The 22,902-nt window shown below is 44.8% G+C and overlaps 3 protein-coding genes across 4 annotated transcripts in view; 2 read left to right on the forward strand and 1 right to left on the reverse strand.

The window, feature by feature from the left end:
- Window positions 1–2,053: 2,053 nt before the first annotated feature.
- On the reverse strand, window positions 2,054–9,300 carry LOC146254012 (GTPase IMAP family member 8-like). The gene is made up of 8 exons (XM_084676766.1): window positions 8,991–9,300; window positions 7,797–8,501; window positions 6,588–7,292; window positions 5,403–6,092; window positions 3,500–3,660; window positions 3,333–3,387; window positions 2,795–2,872; window positions 2,054–2,543 (listed from the first exon to the last, which is right to left on the reverse strand). The coding sequence occupies exons 1-8, from the start codon at window positions 9,136–9,138 to the stop codon at window positions 2,161–2,163; spliced, it is 2,925 nt and encodes a 974-aa protein (XP_084532892.1). The 5' UTR covers window positions 9,139–9,300; the 3' UTR covers window positions 2,054–2,160.
- A 3,725-nt stretch (window positions 9,301–13,025) lies between these two features.
- wipi1 (WD repeat domain, phosphoinositide interacting 1) lies at window positions 13,026–20,986 on the forward strand. Its single transcript, XM_084678550.1, has 13 exons — window positions 13,026–13,392; window positions 14,521–14,603; window positions 14,894–15,060; window positions 15,508–15,604; window positions 16,017–16,114; window positions 16,251–16,343; window positions 16,976–17,046; window positions 17,395–17,502; window positions 17,692–17,856; window positions 18,111–18,218; window positions 18,374–18,507; window positions 18,727–18,827; window positions 20,277–20,986. Exons 1-13 carry the CDS (start codon window positions 13,298–13,300, stop codon window positions 20,325–20,327), a joined length of 1,371 nt encoding a protein of 456 aa, XP_084534676.1. The 5' UTR covers window positions 13,026–13,297; the 3' UTR covers window positions 20,328–20,986.
- Window positions 20,987–22,611: 1,625 nt separating this feature from the next.
- The window catches only part of slc16a6b (solute carrier family 16 member 6b), a 7,436-nt gene continuing 7,145 nt past the window's right edge, over window positions 22,612–22,902 (forward strand). For both annotated transcript variants that reach the window (XM_084677956.1, XM_084677955.1), the window contains exon 1: window positions 22,612–22,902. This exon is cut by the window's right edge. The gene's annotated coding sequence lies outside the window, so the exon portion shown is untranslated.

Below are 22,902 nucleotides of genomic sequence, written 5' to 3' on the forward strand. Positions count from 1 at the left end.
ATTTATTGAATGTACATATTATTTGTCACATTTAGTGTTCTTCTTTTTGCTGATATTTGGGGGGAAAGTGACATATTCTTTCTCCTTTAAATAAATGTCGTAAGACGAGAGAACCGAGACGCGCGAGAGAACACGTGGGTTATTAGCCACGTTCCAGTGTGGAATGTTCCAGATTGGTGCAGCGCTTCACAGAGTGCGTGTTAATGGGTGTGTTTGCCTTTGGCAATTAAGGGCCTCAGGCAGCAGCATCATGACAAGACATGCAAATAGGCTCCATAACCTGATCAAGAAGGCTGGCTCTGTGTTGGGGCTGGGCCTTGACCTCCTGGAGGTGGTGACTGAGAGGAGAATGCTGACCAAGCTCACAGCCAGCATGAAAAACACCTCTCATCCTCTCCATGGGACTGTTACTGGGAAGAGGAGCACTTCATCCTCTTCATGGGACTGTTACTGGGCAGAGGAGGACTTCATCCTCTTCATGGGACTGTTACTGGGCAGAGGAGCACTTCATCCTCTTCATGGGACTGTTACTGGGCAGAGGAGGACTTCATCCTCTTCATGGGACTGTTACTGGGCAGAGGAGGACTTCATCCACTTCATGGGACTGTTACTGGGCAGAGGAGGACTTCATCCTCTTCATAGGACTGTTACTGGACAGAGGAGGACTTTTAGCAACAGGCTGCTGCTCTGGTGTTCAAAGGGACGTTTCTGCAGGTGTCTCCCCCCGGTGGCTGTCAGGATGTATAACGCTGCTCCAGCCAGGGACTCAGCCTTCACATGCTCACCTATGGACAGCATGTTGCTCTGTGGTGCTTTTTGTACTTGTGTTGCACCCACCTGTGTATTTATTTATATTACATCACTTTTTGTCTATTCCAAGTCTGTGTTTGTTTGTCTTGGGCTGGACTGCTGTACTTTGTTGCAGACACCTGTGTATTTAATTATTTATATTTATTTTAAATACATTTTTGTCTATTCCAAGTCTGTGTTTGTTTGCTTTGAGCTGGACTGCTGTAACACATCAATTTCCCTATGGAATCAATAACGTCTTATCCATCTAAAAGATATGTGTTTACAGTAAGATGGCCCAGCGGTGTCACCTGTTGGTGAATGTTCATTATTGCAACTCTGATAGGATGGATATCTGTCAAAGCAGGCCAGAAGGAGCCATGTCAATTAGAAAAAGGGTTGACTTGGTTTTATTAGCACAACGTCGGATCATGCCACCAATCCACAACAGAGTGAAAGCATGAGTGAGATACCTGTCTCTCAGATGGACATTATATACATTAGCTGGACAGTACAGATATAGTAACCACCAAAACATGCCCTTAAACAGTACACATTCCACGAATGATGCACAGGGGAACCGGCACACAGAAGATGAGGTCATAACTGAGTTTGGAGACCATTATCTGCTTCCTCGCTCTCCAGAGCTTGCACAGATGAGCATTCCTAGATCTATATGTGTCCTTCCAGGGGTCCACGGAGCGACCTCTTCCTCACTGAGACACAAGCCTCGTGTATACAGAAAATCTGCATATCAAACTCCATTGTCTTTTTAGCAGTCTGCTTGAGATGTGTTGTATGTTTCTAAACAAGACTGGTTTCTCACATCCATTTCTTTTTATTAAAATAGACAGTTTTAAAGAATTTATCCTCATATATGATTGAATTAAATTAGACATAAGTATCTAAGTATATACTTTACCTTCATAAAAATTCCATATTTTCTAATAAATCTGTCTGTTATTACCATGTTGTGCTGATTGTAAAACATAATAGTTCATAATTTCCGTTCATCTTGAAGAAATTAAATTTAAAAAAATATAACTTAACATTCATATGATTTTTGTAACAAATCCATTTTTATTTTAATGAGAAAGTCTGTATGTAACCATGTATGGTTTGTATGTACGCAGCAAAACCCAAATATAAAACAATATTTTCAAAAATAATTTGACAAAATATTTCAAAGATGCCAACAGTAGTTCCAGACAGTGTAGATAAATATACTATTTGTAAATATAAAGCTAATTCATATTTCATTTCACTGTATTTACATTGTAATGGCTATATCTGTACATAATGTATTCACTACGAGGTTGAAACACTGGTGTGATACACTCATCATAGGTCTGACACTATTCTCAGCATGTTTTATTGGAAGCCAAGAGTTGTGTATAAGGCAGGGTCATATTTAGACAAAATCGTTTTCATCAGAAAACATGAGAGAGATCCTTTCCTCAGGACCATGTCGATGGTGGCCCGTGCTCTGTCCTTCCTCACTGCCTCCACCTTCACTGCCTCCATCTCAGCATTATTGATCACCCTCTGCTTACGAAGTCTATCCAGCAGATCATCCAGGACAGGCATGGACACTCGCTCCACAAACTCCAGTCTTGTAGAGCGCAGCTGCTCCTCTGCAGAGCCCTTCTGAGCGTGCTCTGTCCTCCCTGAGCTGTAGTGAGAAAGTCTGGACCTCTGGGAGCCGTAGCCAGAGCTCCTCAGAGACAGGAGATCAGATCTACTATCTCTCCACTCTGTAGAGAAACACAGCAGGTCAGATACTGGGCTGGTTAGATTCCTACTCAGGGACCATGTATGGAACATTCAACTGACTGAAGGACAGACATACAGGCAAACTGACAGACATACAAGAAGGCAAGCAAGCAGGTAGTATCTAGTCAGTATCTAGGCAGTATCTCGTCAGGCAGACAGACAGAGAGAAACACTAACAGACAGACAGAGAGACAAACAAACAAACAAACAAACAAACAGACAGGCATCTTACCCTCAAGGCTCCACAGTGATCCAGTCTCAGATCTCCAATCAGAATCATCGTTTCTCTCAGCTCTGCTGTCTCCACTCACTGCACAACAACAACATACAAATAACTAAACAAGGTCAAGCATCACGTCACTTTTTACATCCACTGACAAACAGATTATTTAATACAGACTGACAAACTGACAAATACAGACTGGTAAATGCACAGACACCATTAGCTCAGTGGTTGAGTGATTGTAACTCAAGGGATTACAGGGTCATATACCCCTGTAAATAACTTTGAGCAAAAGTGTTTGCTAAACATACATTTTACATATGTATTTATTTGAAATAAGAATGTAACAGATGGACTAATAAAATGATGGGTATTTAATTGGTTCAATTTACGGACACGTTTATATATTTCTATTTCTGTTTGTATCCACATAGTTGTGTTATGTATTGTCTTCTCTTCTGTTTCTAACATCTCGCATTTAACATTCAATTATTATGAACTTAAAGTTATTTATCTGCTGTTAGTACAGTAAATAATCAATACTCACTGATTGGAGGGATGAAGCGTATGCTCCCAGCTCTTGTCACAGGCAGTAGTGACCTCTTAGTTATAAAAACAACCAATTAACTCTGAATGATATAGCTCTTTTGTAAATCTGGGTCTTCAGAAATAAGTATAAAAGTACCTGAACAGATAATCTGGTAATCTACGTACCCGTCCTTGTGGTTCCCTGCTGTGTGCAGGTTCAGGGTTTAATCTGCTGTGTGGAGATCTGTGTGGGTTACTCTCTGAGCTGAGGTGAGAAAGTATGGAGGTCTGGGAGCCATAGCCAGAGCTCCCCAGAGACAGGAGATCAGATCTACCATCTCTCCAGTCTGTAAAGAAACACAACAGAATTATTGTCTCTCATGCACAGACAGCTATGGCTCAGTGGTTGAGTATTAGACTGTAGCTCAAGGGATCACAAGTTCAAATACCCCTGTATATGACTTTGGATAAAAGTGTTTGCTAAAGAAATGTAGTACATACACTCACTGGCCACTTTATTAGGTACACCTCACTAGTACCAGGTTGAACCCCCTTCTGCCTTCAGAACTGCCTTAATTCTTTGTGGCATACTTTCAACAAAGTTTTTGAAACATTCCTCAGAGATTTTGGTCCATATTTACATGATAGCATCTTGCAGTTGATGCAGATTTGTCGGCTTTACATCAATGATGCGAATCTCCAGGTGCTCTATTGGATTGAGATCTGGTGACTGTGGAGGCCCTTGGAGTTCAGTGAACTCATTGTCATGTTCAAGAAACCAGTTAGAGATGATTTGAGCTTTGTGACATGGTGCATTATCCTGCTGGAAGTAGCCATCAGAAGATGGGAACACTGTGGTCATAAAGGGATGGACAGGGTCAGCAACAGACTCAGGTAGGCTGTTACGTTTAAACGATGCTCAATTAGTACTAAGGGGCCCAATGTGTGCCAAGAAAACATCCCCACACCATTAGACCACCACCACCTGAACCGTTGCTACAAGGCAGGATGGATCCATGCTTTTGTAACGGAGTAAGAACCGTGAAACTCACTCCTCAGGTATGTAACAGGCCACCCGCGTCTATAGAGCTAGCTTTTTTCTTTGGCGCTTGGGATGCCAGAGGTGGCAGGTTCGACTCCTGGTGGGGGCAACCATTGGACAAGTAAACCCTCGGATGGAGCAAGACCACGTCTGTGACATACCACTGGTGCAAACAATAGAGTGACCTTTCATGTTGTATACGCCAAATTCTGACCCGACCATCTGAATGTTGCAGCTGAAATCGAGACTCATCAGACCAGGAAACATTTTTCAAATCTTCTATTGTCCTATTTTGGTGAGCCTTGTTGCCTCAGTTTCCTGTTATTAGCTGACAGGAGGGGCACCCGTTGTGGTCTGCTGCTGCTGTAGCCCACCTGCTTCAAGGTTCAACATGTTGTGCATTCAGAGATGGTATTCAGCATACCTTGGTTGTAACAAGTGGTTACTTGAGTTACTGTTGCCTTTCTATCTATCTCGAACCAGTCTGCCTATTCTCCTCTGATCTCTGACATCAACAAGGCATCTTCGCCCATACAATTGCCGCTCACTGGATATTTTCTATTTTTCGGACCCTTCTCTGTAAACCCTAGAGATGGTTGTGTGTGAAAATCCCATTAGATCAGCAGTTTCTGAAATACTCAGAACAGCGCGTCTGGCAACAACAACATTCAAAGTCACTTAAGTCCCCTTTCTTCACCATTCTGAACTTCAGCAAGTTGTCTTCACCACGTCTACATGCTTAGTAAATGCATGGAGTTTCTGCCATGTGATTGGTTGATTAGCTATTTGTGTTAACAAGAAAGTTAACAAGTGTACCTGATAAAGTGGTCGGTGAGTGTATATATATATAAAAAAGAAGAAGGTAAAATTGAATATTAAAATGAATTAAAAGGGTGTTGAATCGGTTCTTGTTATGGACACATATTTCTACAGTTCTATTTCTGTCTCTGTCTGTATTGAAGTGTGTGTATTGTCATCCCTTCTGTTTCTCTCATCTCAAATAAATATTTAGAACTGCTTTTAGTACAGCAAATACTCAATACTCACTGCTTGGAGGGATGACTTCAATGCTCCCGGCTCCTGTTATGGGCAGTAGTGACGTCTGATTCTCTTCAGGGCTAATTTCTTTACTGTCCTCAATCTCAGGGTGAAATAAATCTCCACTGTTTGCTGCCACCATCTCCTCCATCTTGTCCAACAGCTCAGTGACCTGAGCGTCATCACCCCTGTTCTTATGGTTGAGGACATGATACCTGTTCCCACATTTCTCAACAAGCCACTGGAGGGCCTTCCCTTCTCTCTCAAAGTGCTGCTCAATGGTTGAGTCTCCAAGACAGTCCCCATTGGTGAACAGCACTATAGTGTGACTCCAGACTCTCTCACTGAGAAGCTGCAGGTGTCCCTCTACTGATTTTCTCTGTTTCTCTGGGAATGAGACATCCAGCCGTATGACCAGGAGGAGAGTGTGGGGTCCTGGAGGACACAGAGACACACTGCGTACTATCTCCTGTTTAACCAGCTCAGTAGTCCTCTCTACAGGGAGATTCCTCCACCATCCTGGAGTGTCGACCACAGTGACCTGCCTCCCTGCTACTTCTCCCTGTCTCTTCACACACTGAGCAGCTGTCCTCAGGTCAAACTCCTCTCTGCCCAGGATGGTGTTTCCTGATGAACTCTTCCCTGCACGTTTCCCCCCCAGCAGCACAATCCTCAGCTCTGAGAGATGGAGGGAGTCACCTGTCAGAGAGAGGGGAGGGGAGAGAGACAAAGAGAGAGAGAGAGAGAGAGAGAGAGAGAGAGAGAGAGAGAGAGAGAGAGAGAGAGAGAGAGAGAGAGAGAGAGAGAGAGAGAGAGAGAGAGAGAGAGAGAGAGGAAAATATAGATTCATGATACAGATTGAGGGATATTGTGAGACAGAGAAAGACAAAGGGGAAACTGAGATTGTATTTTCTTTGTGAAGTTTACAATGATCTGATTTTACAGGTTGTTTGAGTGAAGCATTTTCAGCACATTGTAATAATGTGAGTTGCAAAAATATTGTCTGCTCAGATGAACGCATCCTACAAAAAACAACAATTTGCTGATATCTGAATTATGCACAATATTGTTCATCAGTAATTGAAATTACATTTTCTCATATTAAAACCAGTCTCTAAATATCCAGTAAACTGTGTGTCAAATTGATTAGGCTATTCACACCTTGACTCTGGGTGGACACTGAAATAAACTCACCCATTAGTGATCTGAGAGTCTCTCTCTGTTCCTGCACCTTCATCAGCCTCTGTTGTGCTCTCTCTTCCTCTGCCCTCCTTCTCTCCTCTATCTTCTCCAGGATCTCTCTGTCCATCTCATAGTGGCCTTCTCTGTTTCCTGCCACCATCTCCTCCATCTTGTGCAACAGCTCAGTGACCTGAGTGTCATCACCCCTGTTCTCATTGTTGAGGACATGATACCTGTTCCCACATTTGTCAACAAGCCACTGGAGGGCCTTCCCTTCTCTCTCAATGTGCTGCTCAATGGTTGTGTCTCCCAGACAGTCCCCACTGATGAACAGCAGTATAGTGTGACTCCAGACTCTCTCACTGAGAAGCTGCAGGTGTCCTTCTACTGATCTTCTGTGTTTCTCTAGGAATGAGACATCCAGCCGTATGACCAGGAGGAGAGTGTGGGGTCCTGGCGGACACAGAGACACACTGCGTACTATCTCCTGTTTAACCAGCTCAGTAGTACTCTCTACAGGGTGATTCCTCCACCATCCTGGAGTGTCGACCACAGTGACCTGCCTCCCTGCTACTTCTCCCTGTCTCTTCACACACTGAGCAGCTGTCCTCAGGTCAAACTCCTCTCTGCCCAGGATGGTGTTTCCTGATGAACTCTTCCCTGCAAGTTTCCCCCCCAGCAGCACAATCCTCAGCTCTGAGAAATAGAGGGAGTCACCTGTCAGAGAGAGAGAGAGAGAGAGAGAGAGAGAGAGAGAGAGAGAGAGAGAGAGAGAGAGAGAGAGAGAGAGAGAGAGAGAGAGAGAGAGAGAGAGAGAGAGAGAGAGAGAGAGAGAGAGAGAGAGAGAGAGAGGAAAATATAGATGCAAGAGACAGTTTCAGAGATAAAGTGAGATAGAGAAAGACAAAGGGCAAACAGAGATTGCATTTTCTTTGTGAAATTTACAATGATCTGACTTTACAGGTCGTTTGAGTGAAGAATCTTCACCACATAGTTAGACGTAATGTGAGTTGCAAAAATGTTCTCTGCTCAGATGAACATATTTAACGTAAAACAACAATTTACTGATATCTAAGTTATGCACAATATTGTTAATCAGTAATGGAAATGACATTTTCTCATATTGCCATGAAACCAGCCTCTAAATATCCAGTAAACTGCATGTCACAATGAATACACTTTTCACATCAAGATTTGGGGTGGACACTGAAATAAACTCACCCATTAATGATCTGAGAGTCTCTCTCTGTTTCTGCACCTTCATCAGCCTCTGTTGTGCTCTCTCTTCCTCTGCCCTCCTTCTCTCCTCTGTCTTCTCCAGGATCTCTCTGTCCATCTCATAGTGGCCTTCTCTGTTTCCTGCCACCATCTCCTCCATCTTGTGCAACAGCTCAGTGACCTGAGTGTCATCACCCCTGTTCTCATTGTTGAGGACATGATACCTGTTCCCACATTTCTCAACAAGCCACTGGAGGGCCTTCCCTTCTCTCTCAATGTGCTGCTCAATGGTTGTGTCTCCCAGATGGTCCCCACGAGTGAACAGCACTATAGTGTGACTCCAGACTCTCTCACTGAGAAGCTGCAGGTGTCCCTCTACTGATCTTCTGTGTTCCTCTAGAAATGATCGATCCAGCCGTATGACCAGGAGGAGAGTGTGGGGTCCTGGAGGACACAGAGACACACTGCGTACTATCTCCTGTTTAACCAGCTCAGTAGTGTCCTCTACAGTGAAATTCCTCCACCATCCTGGAGTGTCGACCACAGTGACCTGCCTCCCTGCTACTTCTCCCTGTCTCTTCACACACTGAGCAGCTGTCCTCAGGTCAAACTCCTCTCTGCCCAGGATGGTGTTTCCTGATGAACTCTTCCCTGCACGTTTCCCCCCCAGCAGCACAATCCTCAGCTCTGAGAGATGGAGGGAGTCACCTGTCAGAGAGAGGGGAGGGGAGAGAGACAAAGAGGGAGAGAGAGAGAGAGAGAGAGAGAGAGAGAGAGAGAGAGAGAGAGAGAGAGAGAGAGAGAGAGAGAGAGAGAGAGAGAGAGAGAGAGGGGGGGTGGATATAGATGCATGAGACCGATTGAGAGATAAAGTTAAATAGAGAAAAACAAAGGGCAAACAGAGATAGCATTTTCTTTTTTGAAGTTTACAATTATCTGAGTTTACAGGTTGTTTGAGTGACGCATGTACACCACATAGTAACAAAGTAAGTTGCAGAAATGTTCTCTGCTCAGATGAACATACCCTACAAAAAACTACAATGTACTGATATCTACATTACGCACAATGTTGTTCATCAATAATATAAAATATGTTTTCTCATATTAAAACCAGTCTCTAAATATCCAGTATACTGCATGTCACATTGATTAGGCTATTCACACCAAGACTCTGGATTGATAATGAAAGAAACTCACCCATTAGTGATCTGAGAGTCTCTCTCTGTTTCTGCACCTTCATCAGCCTCTGTTGTGCTCTCTCTTCCTCTGCCCTCCTTCTCTCCTCTATCTTCTCCAGGATCTCTCTGTCCATCTCATAGTGGCCTCCTCTGTTTCCTGCCACCATCTCCTCCACCTTGTCTAACAGCTCAGTGACCTGAGTGTCATCACCCCTGTTCTCATTGTTGAGGACATGATACCTGTTCCCACATTTCTCAACAAGCCACTGGAGGGCCTTCCCTTCTCTCTCAATGTGCTGCTCGATGGTTGTGTCTCCCAGACAGTCCCCACTGATGAACAGCAGTATAGTGTGACTCCAGACTCTCTCACTGAGAAGCTGCAGGTGTCCTTCTACTGATCTTCTGTGTTTCTCTAGGAATGAGACATCCAGCCGTATGACCAGGAGGAGAGTGTGGGGTCCTGGAGGACACAGAGACACACTGCGTACTATCTCCTGTTTAACCAGCTCACTAGTCCTCTCTACAGGGAGATTCCTCCGCCATCCTGCAGTGTCGACCACAGTGACCTGCCTCCCTGCTACTTCTCCCTGTCTCTTCACACACTGAGCAGCTGTCCTCAAGTCAAACTCCTCTCTGCCCAGGATGGTGTTTCCTGATGAACTCTTCCCTTCACATTTCCCCCCCAGCAGCACAATCCTCAGCTCTGAGAGATGGAGGGAGTCACCTGTCAGAGAGAGAGAGAGAGAGAGAGAGAGAGAGAGAGAGAGAGAGAGAGAGAGAGAGAGAGAGAGAGAGAGAGAGAGAGAGAGAGAGAGAGAGAGAGAGAGAGGGCAGAAAAATAGCGAGAGGAGAAAAAGGGAGAAAAAGAGTTAGACTGAAGAGACTAATTTTGATTGTTATAAAATATAATGAACGATGGAATGAGTGTTAGATTATACTGAGGTAAATACAACTGTTAATGAACTACAGTGTGTTCTTCAGATGATAACATCCTATTGATTTTTACACCTGAGATGGTGCAGTTAAAACCTTCAAATGTAACTGACAGAACTGCTAACATAATGCACTTCCTTGTTGTGGTGAAGTGTTTTAGGAGTAAAACGGAGACTGTTTACCTGAAGCCATTGTTGATAATCCTTCTCCTCTCCACTCCTGGAGAGAATGGAGAACATTAAATATTGATAAAATATGCCAATAAACCATGTGATGTGGTTCCACGTCCTTGTGTACTTCGAATACATGTCAAATCTTACTTAAACTTCCTGTAAAGATTAAGCATATTCTACCCTGTATATTGTAGCCCATTGCTACTGTTTATTAATTCATTAATTCATCTGGCTAACAATTACTTACATTTTCAATCGACTTTTAACTTACCTATAGCGACACCACACAATTGAAGCCTAGCAGATGAAGCTGAAAGCAGAAAGATGTGTGTTTGTTTGCTGTAAAGTGAAATAGAAAGTAGATCCACTCAGGTCTGAATGGTTTAACAACATTCTTGTAGACTAGGCCACCTGTGACGTACTATTACAGTGGTGTAGCTCTGATCGTGGATCAGTGGTACAGTAATGTACCGCCTTTTTTTGGCAGCCACCGCCCATGTTATGGGTTTATGATGGCACAGGTGATGGTTCATTATTGGAACTCCACTGTCTTTAGCGGTTAGGCTCCTAAAACACATCGCGGCAGTGAAGAAAATGTAACAACTGGTCACTCAGACACCTGTACTGCGATACAATAACGTGTCACTATTCAGAGTGACTCAAGCCAGTATGGTCTTGGCTGTTGCGTCATGCAGGAGGACCAGCCTGGAGGACCAGCCTGGAGGACCAGCCTGGAGGACCAGCATGGAGGACCAGCCTGGAGGACCAGCCTGGAGGACCAGCATGGGGGACCAGCATGGAGGACCAGCCTGGAGGACCAGCATGGAGGACCAGCATGGAGGACCAGCCTGGAGGACCAGCCTGGAGGACCAGCCTGGAGGACCAGCATGGAGGACCAGCCTGGAGGACCAGCCTGGGGGACCAGCATGGAGGACCAGCCTGGGGGACCAGCATGGAGGACCAGCCTGGAGGACCAGCCTGGAGGACCAGCCTGGAGGACCAGCCTGGGGGACCAGCATGGAGGACCAGCCTGGAGGACCAGCCTGGAGGACCAGCCTGGAGGACCAGCCTGGGGGACCAGCATGGAGGACCAGCCTGGAGGACCAGCCTGGAGGACCAGCCTGGGGGACCAGCATGGAGGACCAGCCTGGAGGACCAGCCTGGAGGACCAGCCTGGGGGACCAGCATGGAGGACCAGCCTGGGGGACCAGCATGGAGGACCAGCCTGGGGGACCAGCATGGAGGACCAGCCTGGAGGGTGCAGCTCACAGACAGAGCGGGTGGATGTTGAACACATCAACCAGGCTGACTACCTCCACGTTACAGAGCAGGTGGATGTTGAACACATCAAGCAGGCTGACTACCTCCACGTTACAGAGCAGGTGGATGTTGAACACATCAAGCAGGCTGACTACCTCCACGTTACAGAGCAGAGTTCATTGTTCAGAACAGAGTTATACTCAAGGGTCAGAGAATTTTTAAAGAATATTTTATAAAATATTTCAAAGATGCCAACAATATAGTTTCAGTGTAGATAAATATACTATTTGTAAATATTCAGCCAATTCATATTTCATTTAGCTGTATTTAAATTGTAAGTTAATATATCTGTACATAGTGTATTCCCTACTAGGTTGAAACACTGGTGTGATACACTCATCCTAGGTCTGACACTGTTCTCTGCATATTTTATTGGAAGCCAAGAGTTGTGTATAAGGCAGGGTCATATTTAGCTAAAATAGTTTTCATCACAAAAGGGGAGGGAGATCCTTTCCTCAGGACCATGTCGATGGTGGCCCGTGCTCTGTCCTTCCTCACTGCCTCCACCTTCACTGCCTCCATCTCAGCATCGTTGATCACCCTCTCCTGCAGAAGTCCATCCAGCAGATCATCCAGGACAGGCATCGTCACTCGCTCCACAAATGCCAGTCTTGTAGAGCGCAGCTGCTCCTCTGCAGAGCCCACCTGAGCATGCTCAGTTTGCCTGCCTCCCATCGAAGAGGAACCTGGTTGTGTGGAGGAAATCCAGATGTGTTCAGCTGTAGTGTTCTGAAGTGACTGATACATGATACAATGGAAATACATTACGCATAGTATTGCAAAACATGACTGAATTGACGTTGCATCATACTATAAGCAGTCTCTGAATATCCAGTACAGTGCATGTCGCATTGATTAGGCTATTCACACCAAGACTCTGGGTGGACACTGAAAGAAACTCACCCATGGAGAAAAAGTGAAAAAGTTGAGAGACATTTTTATTAATCTTTTTATTAATGTCATAAATGTACTGAATTATGGACGCAGTGGTAAGTTATAATGTTGAGGTCAGTAAAACTGTTGATGAACTACAGTGTGTTTTTCAGCAGATAACATAATATCCTGTTAATTTTTACAACTGAGATGGTGTATTGAAAACGTAAATGTAACCAGAACATTTTGCACTTCCTGGTTATGGGGGTGAAGTGTTTTAGGACTGAAACACTGAAAGGAAGATTGTTTCCCTGAAGCCATAATTGATAATTTTTCTCCTCTCTTTACTCCTGGAGAGAACAAAAAGTAGACAGGGTTTTAACATATGTATAAAACATGGCAATGCAAGGTTATTGTGGTGTCACGTCAATCTACCTGTAGCTGACCTACTTAGAATACATGTCAACCCTTAAAATATCTGTTAACATCAAACATCTTCTACTCTGTGTTTATTTAGCCCATAGTTATAGTTTATTCATTAATTGGTAAATCTGGCTAACGTAATTAATTTCATTTTCAATCGACTTTTAACTAAACTCACGCCATACAGTCGAAGCCTATTAGCAGACGGCATAGGAAAGGTAAATAAGGAGGAACTACAGTAAAGTAGAGGTTTGGACGATTTATTAAGAAACAACCTGGAGTTTCGTTCAGCCAATCCGTATGGAGCATTAGTGTGACGTCGGTCTGTCAGCTGTTCATGTTTTGCTTCATTTTTTCTCATCTGTAGCGCCTGGAAGCCCCAAGCTCTAACATAACAATTTATGAAGCTAGTATATTGATTCTAAAAGTAGCGGGAATACGATAAAAACTCATAATCTGTGATAACACTATTTAATTGTCAAGAGGTTGGACAGGCTTCATCCCTGCTGGATCCTTCGTCCGCCGCCATCGAGCGAAGAGGCGCAGCCGATCCCAGGCCTCCAATCCAGGGCGGAGGGAGGGAAAGAGGTCGCTGGGAATCGGGATGGAGACTGGAGAGGGAGCTGACGGTCCAGGCGGGCCGGGCGGACCCGAGCCAGGGCTTGGGCTTGGCTGCGCCTCTTTCAACCAAGACTCCACGTAAGCTAGCTCAGTAGGCTATGTGGGTTCGGTTTGTAAACAATGCAAGCACATTTAGCAAACTATCATTCCGTCGTTTAATTACCGAGATCTAAAGCCGACATCTCTGCTGCTTATTGTGGTTGAAAACTATTTTGTTGTAGTCATGGAAATTGGAATACGTCCAACTAGCTTTAGCCTACTTCACAGTAAAAATTGGATAATCCAGCGGTCTTTAGACTAGTGTGTTATTTACTTTTCTATGAGTTCTTCATGTAGATTAGATAGCCTGCTCACCTGACATGGTGTGTTGCACGCTAGATATACTACAAACTGTCGGCAGCGTCTTGTTTTTTACACCCAGAGCAGAGACACGTTTACAGCCGTTGAAAGAATGCAGACTAATGGCTTGCGGTTTACAGCCTCAACGTGCGAATTATTCTAAACTATAAAGGCTTGATACTGTAGACATTTGTTTCTGTTTAGAGAGCATGACTGTTGAAATGAAAAGTGACCTGGTGTTATTACAGGCTGTGAGTGGATACATACAGGTGTTTCCCTGTGGTCAGTGAAGAAGATAATTTATTATGTGCAGGAATGCACGTTTGTACATGTTTCTGAATAGCCTACTAAACACTAAGAAACAACAGTGCGACCTAAAAAACAGACAGTGTTTTGAAAAAGTGTGATTAAAGTGATTTAAAGCAGAGTCCAGAAAGATTACAATCCTATACTGCTCAGTGTTTAACAAAAAGTTTACTTTTTAAATCTGAGAGCCTAAAGCCCATTAGTTTCATTCTTAAATGCACTTTTCATGACAGGATTATGTCAGTTCAATCTAAACTCATGATACTCACCGTAAATTATCCTTGCAAATCTCTCATATTCAAATGTGTTCATGTGCTGCACATTTTTAACTATTCTAACTGGATTGTGTATAACACAAACTGAAAAAGAGAAAAGTCAGAACAGGAAGTTGGATTTAAATACATGACGGCGACTGTTTCTTAGTTTGCATTGGACAAACTCCCATTTCCTTGACAGTGTTTACATTGAAAACATATCTCATGCAGAATCTATAACCCCAACAGACTGAACTTTTTGGTGAGGAAAATCCCTCTTATAAATCAGTATGTTTTTGTCTCTCAGGTCATTGGCTGTGGGAACCAAGACTGGATACAAACTGTTCTCTGTGACCTCAGTCGACAAGCTGGACTGCATCCACGAGAGCGGTCAGTACAGCCTCATTCCAAACCTACTGTATGCTTATAGTGTACACTTGATGAACACTTGGCGTGTATGCTTATAGTGTACACTTGATGAACACTTGGCGTGTATGCTTATAGTGTACACTTGATGAACACTTGGCGTGTATGCTTATAGTGTACACTTGATGAACACTTAGTGTGTATGCGTATAGTGTACACTTGATGAACACTTTGTGTGTACGCTTATAGTGTACACTTGATGAACACCATGACGTCACCACTCTAATGGTATTACCCCTGTTCTGTGATGCCAGAGACCCCAGACGTGTACATTGTGGAGCGCCTGTTCTCCAGCAGCCTGGTGGTGGTGGTGAGCACCTCCATGCCTCGCCGCATGAACGTCTACCACTTCAAGAAGGGAACGGAGATCTGCAACTACAGCTACTCCAACAACATCCTGGCAGTCCGCCTCAACAGACAGGTAGCGAGCGCGTTTCAGTCTCGAGAGGTCACGGTTAAAGTCTTTATTTCTGAGAAAAGGACCGGTTGCATTGGTTATTGTTCCACTAACAATAAGCCGTTCCAACACAAATGCCATTTTTCTTTTGTGTGTAACCCAATCGTGAATGAAAGGTACAGTATAGTGTTGCATTTTTTGAGTTCAAGAACAGCTTTTGAAATGTCTCTACTCAACCAGACTTTCAGGCTAAATGCCTAACAGACTGGTGCTAAAAGTATCACTTACAATTTCTTGGTACCCAATGCTGAGCAGGTGTAGCATTGCTAATGTAACCACTATCTGTACCTGAGAGGATGTAGCATGCCATGCTAACTGTGTTACCATCTGTACCTGAGAGGATGTAGCATGCCATGCTAACTGTGATTACTGTCTGTAAGGTATGTAATAGCAGCCTGTGGTTTCCTACAGAGGTTGGTGGTGTGTCTGGAAGAGTCTGTCTACATCCACAACATAAAAGACATGAAGCTGCTGAAGACCCTGCTCAACACACCATCCAACCCCTCAGGTAAACACACACACACACACACACACACACACACACACACACAGCTAGCTGTTAGCTCTCTGTCTACACACGCTAGCATGAGTCAAACAACCTTAGGGGCTCTGCAGATTGAATTTCAATATACACAGTTAGTCAATCTTAAAGAACCGAGGACAGTCTGCCTTGTTTCGGATTCTCTGAGTTCTCTGTTGTCACGGCAGTGAGTCACCGTGGTTACGTGGAAACACAGTGAGTGTTAGGTTTGTTTCTTTCTTAGCGTTACCCTGGTGTTACCCTCATGTTGGCATGTGATTGTTTTGCTGATGCCTGATAGGACTTGCGTTCTGCCACCTTGTGTCACCTCTCCAACATTGACCAACTGACTTGCCAAGTAGGATGTTCATCCAGGTCTTCTCTCCTTGCCTCTCCATAGGCTTGTGTGCTCTCTCCATCAACCATTCCAACTCCTACCTGGCCTACCCCGGCAGTTCCACCATCGGAGAGATCATAGTCTACGATGCCAACAACCTGGTAAAGCTGAAAGAAATCCAGGACTGTGTACTATAGTAGTATGAATGTAACGCACAGCAAGCTAGAGGACATTGCACGGTATAAAGGAGCATAATGACTATGTTGCTTTCTGTGTTGTTGTTTGCTCTCGTTCCAGAGCACGGTGACGATGATCCCTGCCCATGACAGCCCTCTGGCAGCTCTTACCTTCAACGCCTCAGGAACCAAGCTGGCCAGCGCCTCGGAGAGGGTGAGTCCAGCCAGGCCATGGGGGTACTGGGGGGTAACCGGCCAGGCCATGGGGGTACTGGGGGGTAACAGGCCAGGCCATGGGGGTACTGGGGGGTAACAGGCCAGGCCCTGGGGGTACTGAGGGGTAACCAGCCAGGCCATTGGGGTACTGAGGGGTAACCAGCCAGGCCATGTGGGTACTGGGGGGTACCCGGTGAGCTGGGGGGGGATCCCAGCGGTCTTCAACCTTATCGGGGGGCTTCAGTACCCCTCTTCCTGATTTCTGAATCAAGGTACTCCATAAGCCCATATTTATATTGTATAAATACTATAGTATTGATAAATAGCCTTTTTTAAGTACTGTATTTTCATGATTTACTCTCAGACTTGTCAATTTTCCACTATCTCTCCCGTAACCCCTGTAGTACCTCTGGGTAGCCCCATTTGAGAACCACTGTAGCCAGCCAAGGGATGGTCTCTGTGGGACGGGCACCCTGGAGACTGACTGTGACTTCCTGCTTCCTGCTGCTTCCTGTGTCTCCTTTTAGACCTTGTATATCCGTTTCTACTTCAAATACTACTTTTCATATACTCTTTTTCTCTACCCCTCCTATCTCTCCCCCCCCCCCCCCCCCCCCCCCCCCCCCTCAGGGCACTGTCATCAGAGTGTTCTCCATCCCCGAGGGCCTGCGTCTGTTTGAGTTCCGTCGGGGGATGAAGAGGTCAGAGTTCACTTCCGGACACTAACAGGATTGAGTTCCTCCTCACAGCAGGACTTGCATATTTAGTACCAAGCACCCTAGGCGAAAACAAACCAGTCAATTCTAAAGGTGCTTTTGAAGTGGAGTGGTGAGGTAGGATTGATTCTCTGCTGCTGTGTCAGTTCAGGAGATTCGGGCATGTATGCCTGGAACATAACCCCTTTTTTTCATTCTTTTATTACCCACTAAAAATAGTTTTATGGTGCTGGCTCTTACACACAGTACTAAACAAGGCAGCTGAGCTGACAGCTTTTTAACAGCCCAGTTTGTGTGAACGTCTTGGCTGTGTGTGACTGTGTGTGCCCACAGGTACGTGAACATCAGCTCCCTGTCCTTCAGCCCTGACGCTCAGTTCCTCTGCGCTTCCAGCAACACAGAGACTGTGCACATCTTCAAATTGGAGCAGCACGGGGCGAGGTACACACACACACACTCATGTACTAATGACATGTACATGACTCATGTACACTCGATGCTAACGGAGGTGACACGTCTGCACGCGTGCCCGCACTCCATCGCCCCTTCTCTCTCTATCACCCCCTCTCTCTCCATCCCTCTCTCTCTCTCTCTCTCTCTCTCTCTCTCTCCCCCCCCCCCTCCATGCAGCGGAGAGGAGGAGGCCCCGACCTGGTCGGCGTACGTGGGGAAGATGTTCTCGGCCGCGAGCAGCTACCTGCCGGCCCAGGTGTCGGGGATGATGAGTCAGGACCGAGCCTTTGCCACCGTGCGCCTCCTGGTGTCCGGACAGAGGAACGTCTGCACGCTCGCCACGTGAGTTCCTCCCGTCCCCCCACAGGACGCAGGAGAGGGAGAGGGCGAGGGAGAGGAGGAGGGGGAGAGAGAGAGAGAATGTTACACTTTGTGAGGACTTCTGACACAGCTGTACTACCATTAGACAGGTGTCTTAAATGGCTCTCGCGGTGAAAGCCAACTAACTCAACGAGCCAATCAAGTCCAGTCTATTGAAGCAGGTGACGATGAAGACCATTTCATCTGTTTCTCTCTCTCTGGTTTTTCTCTCTCAGGATCCAGAAACTTCCGCGGCTGCTGGTGGCCTCTGCAGAAGGCCAGCTCTTCATCTACAACGTGGACCCTCAGGACGGGGGCGAGTGTGTGCTGGCCCACAAACACAGGTGAAAGGTCGGCGCCCACCTCACACTATTGGGAAAGGGGGGGGGGGGGGCGGGGCTAGCGAAAGGACATTGGAATCTCCAGTCAGATATATGACCTCACAGTCGGACGGGCGAGCTTCCTTTTGAAGAGCTGTTGGTTCCCCTCTCTCCCGCAGACTGTTTGGTGTCGATGAGGACTGTGAGGAGGAGGAGGGCCGGTCTGAGGTAGCGATGCCTGCCCAGGCCTGTCCATCCTACGCTGCCACTGTTGCCATACCAACCACTGCGCCGGTCACTGCCACGCTTACAGGTATTCTACCATTTGTGCTATTTACGTACTCGTGTTGGCGTTATTTGTGTATGTTTGCGTGTTTGCACGTGTTTGTATATTTATAATCGAGCTCCAAGTAGTTTTGTAAGGATTTTAGCACGTTCTTTTAAAAGGTGAATCGAATGAAACATTTGCGTACCTCTCTGCGCAAGACATGGTTCTTTCACGGCTTTTCTTTCCCTGTTCTCCGTCCTGCAGGGTACTCTGAGGACGGCGGGGCCAGGAAGGGCGAGGTCATCCCGGAGCACGAGTTCGCCGCTGGGCCTGTCTGTCTGGACGACGAGAACGAGTTTCCTCCTGTGAGCATGCAGAAGCACTAACCTCGCTAGCTTGTTAGCCTCGACACCTCAGCCGACAAGGCTAGCGGTATGAACGCAAAAGAGAGTCAGATATCCGGACCAGCAGTTAACCCTGGCCCCCATAGAGAAATGATAACCTGGCTGTTGATTTGCATGACCCTTCTTGTTTAAATGACATAATGATGCTTTTGGATCACATCGGTTCAGTTATTTGGTTATATCTGCCATTATAGGACCTATTTTTAATTCTTAAACTGACCAACAATCCACATGATTTTTTTTTTTATACGTCAAAGATTTAGGAAACATGAAAGTGAGAATCAAGGGTCCAAAATCCCCCAAAAATTGGCTGTGCAGGTCACAAGGTTAGCAGCTAACTGCTGCTAGCCTGCAGGCCACCAAAGGCTGGTCCCTTTCCCCAGGTTTAGCCTCACATCGCAGGGACAGGATATTGGTAGCCTCCAGGCCCCCACCGACTGATCCACAACTGCAGGACTAGTAGACAGGCTCGATTTGAATGCTGACGTTGTTGCAGGGTGTTTCACTCTGTGAATACTAGTATTACTTTAATTCCTTTGGAATGAACATGTTATCGCTCGGACAATTTTATAAATGCTAAAGTCTTCAGAACGCTTTGTCATCGTTTTGGTGAAGCATGAAATCAAGTGTTTTGAGTTCTACTATCGTGGAAGAGTTTTGAGATCAAGTTAATTTGTATCATATTATGATGTTTTGTTTGTTCTTGAGGGGATGGTGAGTACAGGGGCACTGATCTATAGATCACTTCCCAATCCCAAACAAACGAGCACAAACCTATCCATGTCATGGAAAGATCAGCACAGCTGTGCTGTCGTGCCTAGCTCCTGCCTCACAAACAAGTATGTTAGACGCATGTATAGACTTCATAAGGCCAGTAAAGTTCATTGAACAATGCAGTGTTGTACCACTCTATCCCTGAGTCAGGTCTTGGGCTGGATGTTGGCCGCCTGATCGAGGTTAAAATGTTTCAAAATAAAAGTTCAGACCGGATGCCCCACAGGACCCATAAAGAGGCTAAAAGGCAGTCGAATTGACCTCCTTTGCTTTCTCGTTGGCCTGTTATATATCCCTCATCTCTAACTGCAGTTCACCTTTGCGTCCTGAAGAGGGAGACATGGAGACTCTTCATTCGGGTGCAAGTGCAAGTTCTTTTCGATGGCACCAGAGCGCTTTCCAATGAATAACAACTTATTTGTCTTTTCCTCTCTGTCTTGTCTGTCCAGTGTCTGGTATTCAAAGAGTCTGTGGCTTTTTCGGTTAACGATCGGAGATCCTTTTGAATGAGTCGTAGGAAACATCGGAGTGGTTATAGAACGAGAGGAAGGAGGGGGTGGGGGTGGGGGGGTTATATCTGTGCCACGTTCGTGAGATCTCGTCATTGATGAAAGGTTTGTTCTGGTGTTTTGGTAGATAAATTGGTGCCGCGACGGAACTCGAGGTGGCCAGGGAAGGCGTTCGTGAATGGGTAGAAGGACAGGCGGACAGACAGACAGGTGGACACGCAGGTGTGGAGCGGCGGGTGACCACTACACCTGCACACCCACACACGCGCGCACACACCTGAAGAGAGAGGATCCGCAAGGCGTGAGCCAGGACAAAATAAATAAATAAAAGAATCAAATCCGGGTGCTAAATTTACTTTTCATTTAGTAAGAGTAGAGGCTAATAATAATCATGAGGAGGACGTTTCCGTTTCAAATGTCACTTCCTGATGTCAAAGGGGACACGTTTGTTTCCCAGGGACTGTGACAGGTTTGTTTTATATCATGAGCATATAAGGTGCATGCCTGGACTGAACTAAAACCTTTTTTTTAATACATTCATACATTACTTGAGATATTTTATTAAGTTGTACAGTACTGTAATAACATCATGATTTTGATTATGTTCATTATTAACATTATGGTATTTAACTGAAAGATAAGGACTTTTTTTGTTTAACCCTTTTTACTATGTTTCTTTTGAATCTGTATTTTGCTGTAATGATACGCGTATTCAATGTTTTTGTATGTGCCTATGATATAGTTTGTGCGTTTGCGGATTGCACAAGGCCCCCCCAAAAACAACACACAAACAAAACAAAGAAATAAAGTAGACTAGAAATGCAATAATGCAAAGCATTTGTTTGTCTTGAGTTTTTTGTTTGTATCAGTCCACCCTTGTGGCTGGGGACCTCCAGGCAATGAAGGTCGTTTTTCACCAATATCAGTTGAACAGTTTGGGAGACAGTATGCGTACTATGAAGACTAAATGTAGGTGAACTGACATGTTCCTTGAATTTCCTGATCTTTAAACTAGCCTCTATAATATACTGTAATAACATCTTCGTAAAAATAATCATGGGGACTAGAAGTGCCAAGTTCTAACGATGTTGCAGTGGGTAATGCCAAAGAAACGTTCTGTCACTGGCCTCAGTAAAATAACAAAATCATATCTAAATGACAATATCACAAAAATCCATTTCAAAGATACCAGGGGTGTACAATGTTGCTTATGAATAAGCTGTGAGCCTTTACTGCTGTCTTTTACTGTCAAGTTGACCCGTGATAACCTGAACAAAACTGAACATAAGGTTATCTTTATTTGACATCAATAGTGATACGCACCAACATGAAGTAAACATATTTTTTCATTTACATTTTCAAACTGTTGGTAACCTGAGCTGTCCAGGGTTCTAAACAGAGAAATTACATCCCTATCAAAATGGAAATAACAAAAATATTCTTGGCAAATCTTTCGGTTGGATGTTAATTCAGTCAGAGCTATCTCTGTCCCTGAACAGTTAAATACGCTGTGGTTAACTTTAAAACCCCTTCATCCACTTTAGGTCACCGGGGTTTAAGGGACGGGGGGTAAACGGGTGTTTGGTACAAGTGCAACAAAAGTCTGTTAAATTGGGTGAAAGTGTGGTATGAACGGGTCCTGCATGAATGAAACCCACTTCACATACACGCCTATGGCGGCCCCAAACCCTGATTGTTTGGTCGTTGGACTGGGACCCAGTCACTGGGTAAAAGACCTGATCAGGGACAGAGTCCAGCACGTTATGATGACCCATCAGAAATCGCTGAGGTTATGTAAGACTTGGCCACAACAAGTCATTTCTTTACAGTGCTTATGCAACAATGCCTGTGTCATCATCTTAGGTTATCTTTACATCTTTTTTTTTATCACCATCACACAATCTTACAGATCTGTCCATACCATTCAACCTCTCAATAGTTGCTCTCTTTTTATTTATTTGTATTTTGTGTAATATGAGATGGTGGAGCTCTTACAATTTGTCCCTGAATCAGTTGATATCTTACTGAATGTTTGTTTTAGGATCGAATACTCTGTTTACAGCAGGGCAGAAGTTGGAATGTAGACTTAGATGTGAAATTGTATGTGATGACAATCTAAAGCAACATTTTATATCCATAGGGCCTACATTTACAGCAAGAACTGGTGAAAGAATTCGGTCTATCATATATAACTTATGTCATAGTTACGAGGTGTGGTCGAGTAGTTTACGTCATACACAATATGGATAATAGAACATAAACAATAAGCCCCTGGCTTGTACCCCCATTTCATTTCAATTTTTAAACTTGTGTACATTTTGTGGTATTTGTTACATCATTCGTTCACATCCAAATACATAGTTCTATAGACCACGCATTGGTTCACTGCCAGAATAAAAGCGCGTTCTTGAGGACGAATTTGCGTGGACGCGCGTTTGAATACCGGCTTGAGCCGGTATGAGCTGTCAAAATGTGCAGGAAAGACTTATCATCTCATTGTAAGAAAACCAGTTCAACATTCAGCCAGGGAAGCGATATATGACGTCAGAAATGAGAGATTGGAATATTATTCGTAATTGTAATCAACCGGCTTTTCCCCTTCAGCCGACAATAGATCGCCTGAGCTTTCATAGATCAACGAATCCTCGCGTTTATTGTTGCGAGTAGCTTGGTTAGTGGTTTGCGGAAGCGGGTAATATTAGATAGAAATGCGGATAATAAAAATATTGCGCAAAATTAAAATAGGTACATTA

This window comes from Hypomesus nipponensis, chromosome 17, assembly GCF_054491055.1.
Source record: "Hypomesus nipponensis isolate SF chromosome 17, ASM5449105v1, whole genome shotgun sequence".
NCBI lineage: Eukaryota > Metazoa > Chordata > Actinopteri > Osmeriformes > Osmeridae > Hypomesus > Hypomesus nipponensis.

What these genes read in the sequence shown, in the direction of transcription:
- LOC146254012 (XM_084676766.1), bottom strand. Translation starts at nt 9,138, where the DNA reads ATGGTGGCAGGAAACAGAGGAGGCCACTATGAGATGGACAGAGAGATC. An exon ending in GCAGGGAACCACAAGGACGG is followed by an intron (nt 3,388 to 3,499) that starts GTACGTAGATTA and finishes TTTATAACTAAG; the next exon opens with AGGTCACTACTGCCTGTGAC. An exon ending in ACGCTTCATCCCTCCAATCA is followed by an intron (nt 2,873 to 3,332) that starts GTGAGTATTGAT and finishes GTTGTTGTGCAG; the next exon opens with TGAGTGGAGACAGCAGAGCT.
- wipi1 (XM_084678550.1), top strand. Translation starts at nt 13,298, where the DNA reads ATGGAGACTGGAGAGGGAGCTGACGGTCCAGGCGGGCCGGGCGGACCC. An exon ending in TCTACGATGCCAACAACCTG is followed by an intron (nt 16,115 to 16,250) that starts GTAAAGCTGAAA and finishes CTCTCGTTCCAG; the next exon opens with AGCACGGTGACGATGATCCC. An exon ending in GTGCTGGCCCACAAACACAG is followed by an intron (nt 18,219 to 18,373) that starts GTGAAAGGTCGG and finishes TCTCTCCCGCAG; the next exon opens with ACTGTTTGGTGTCGATGAGG.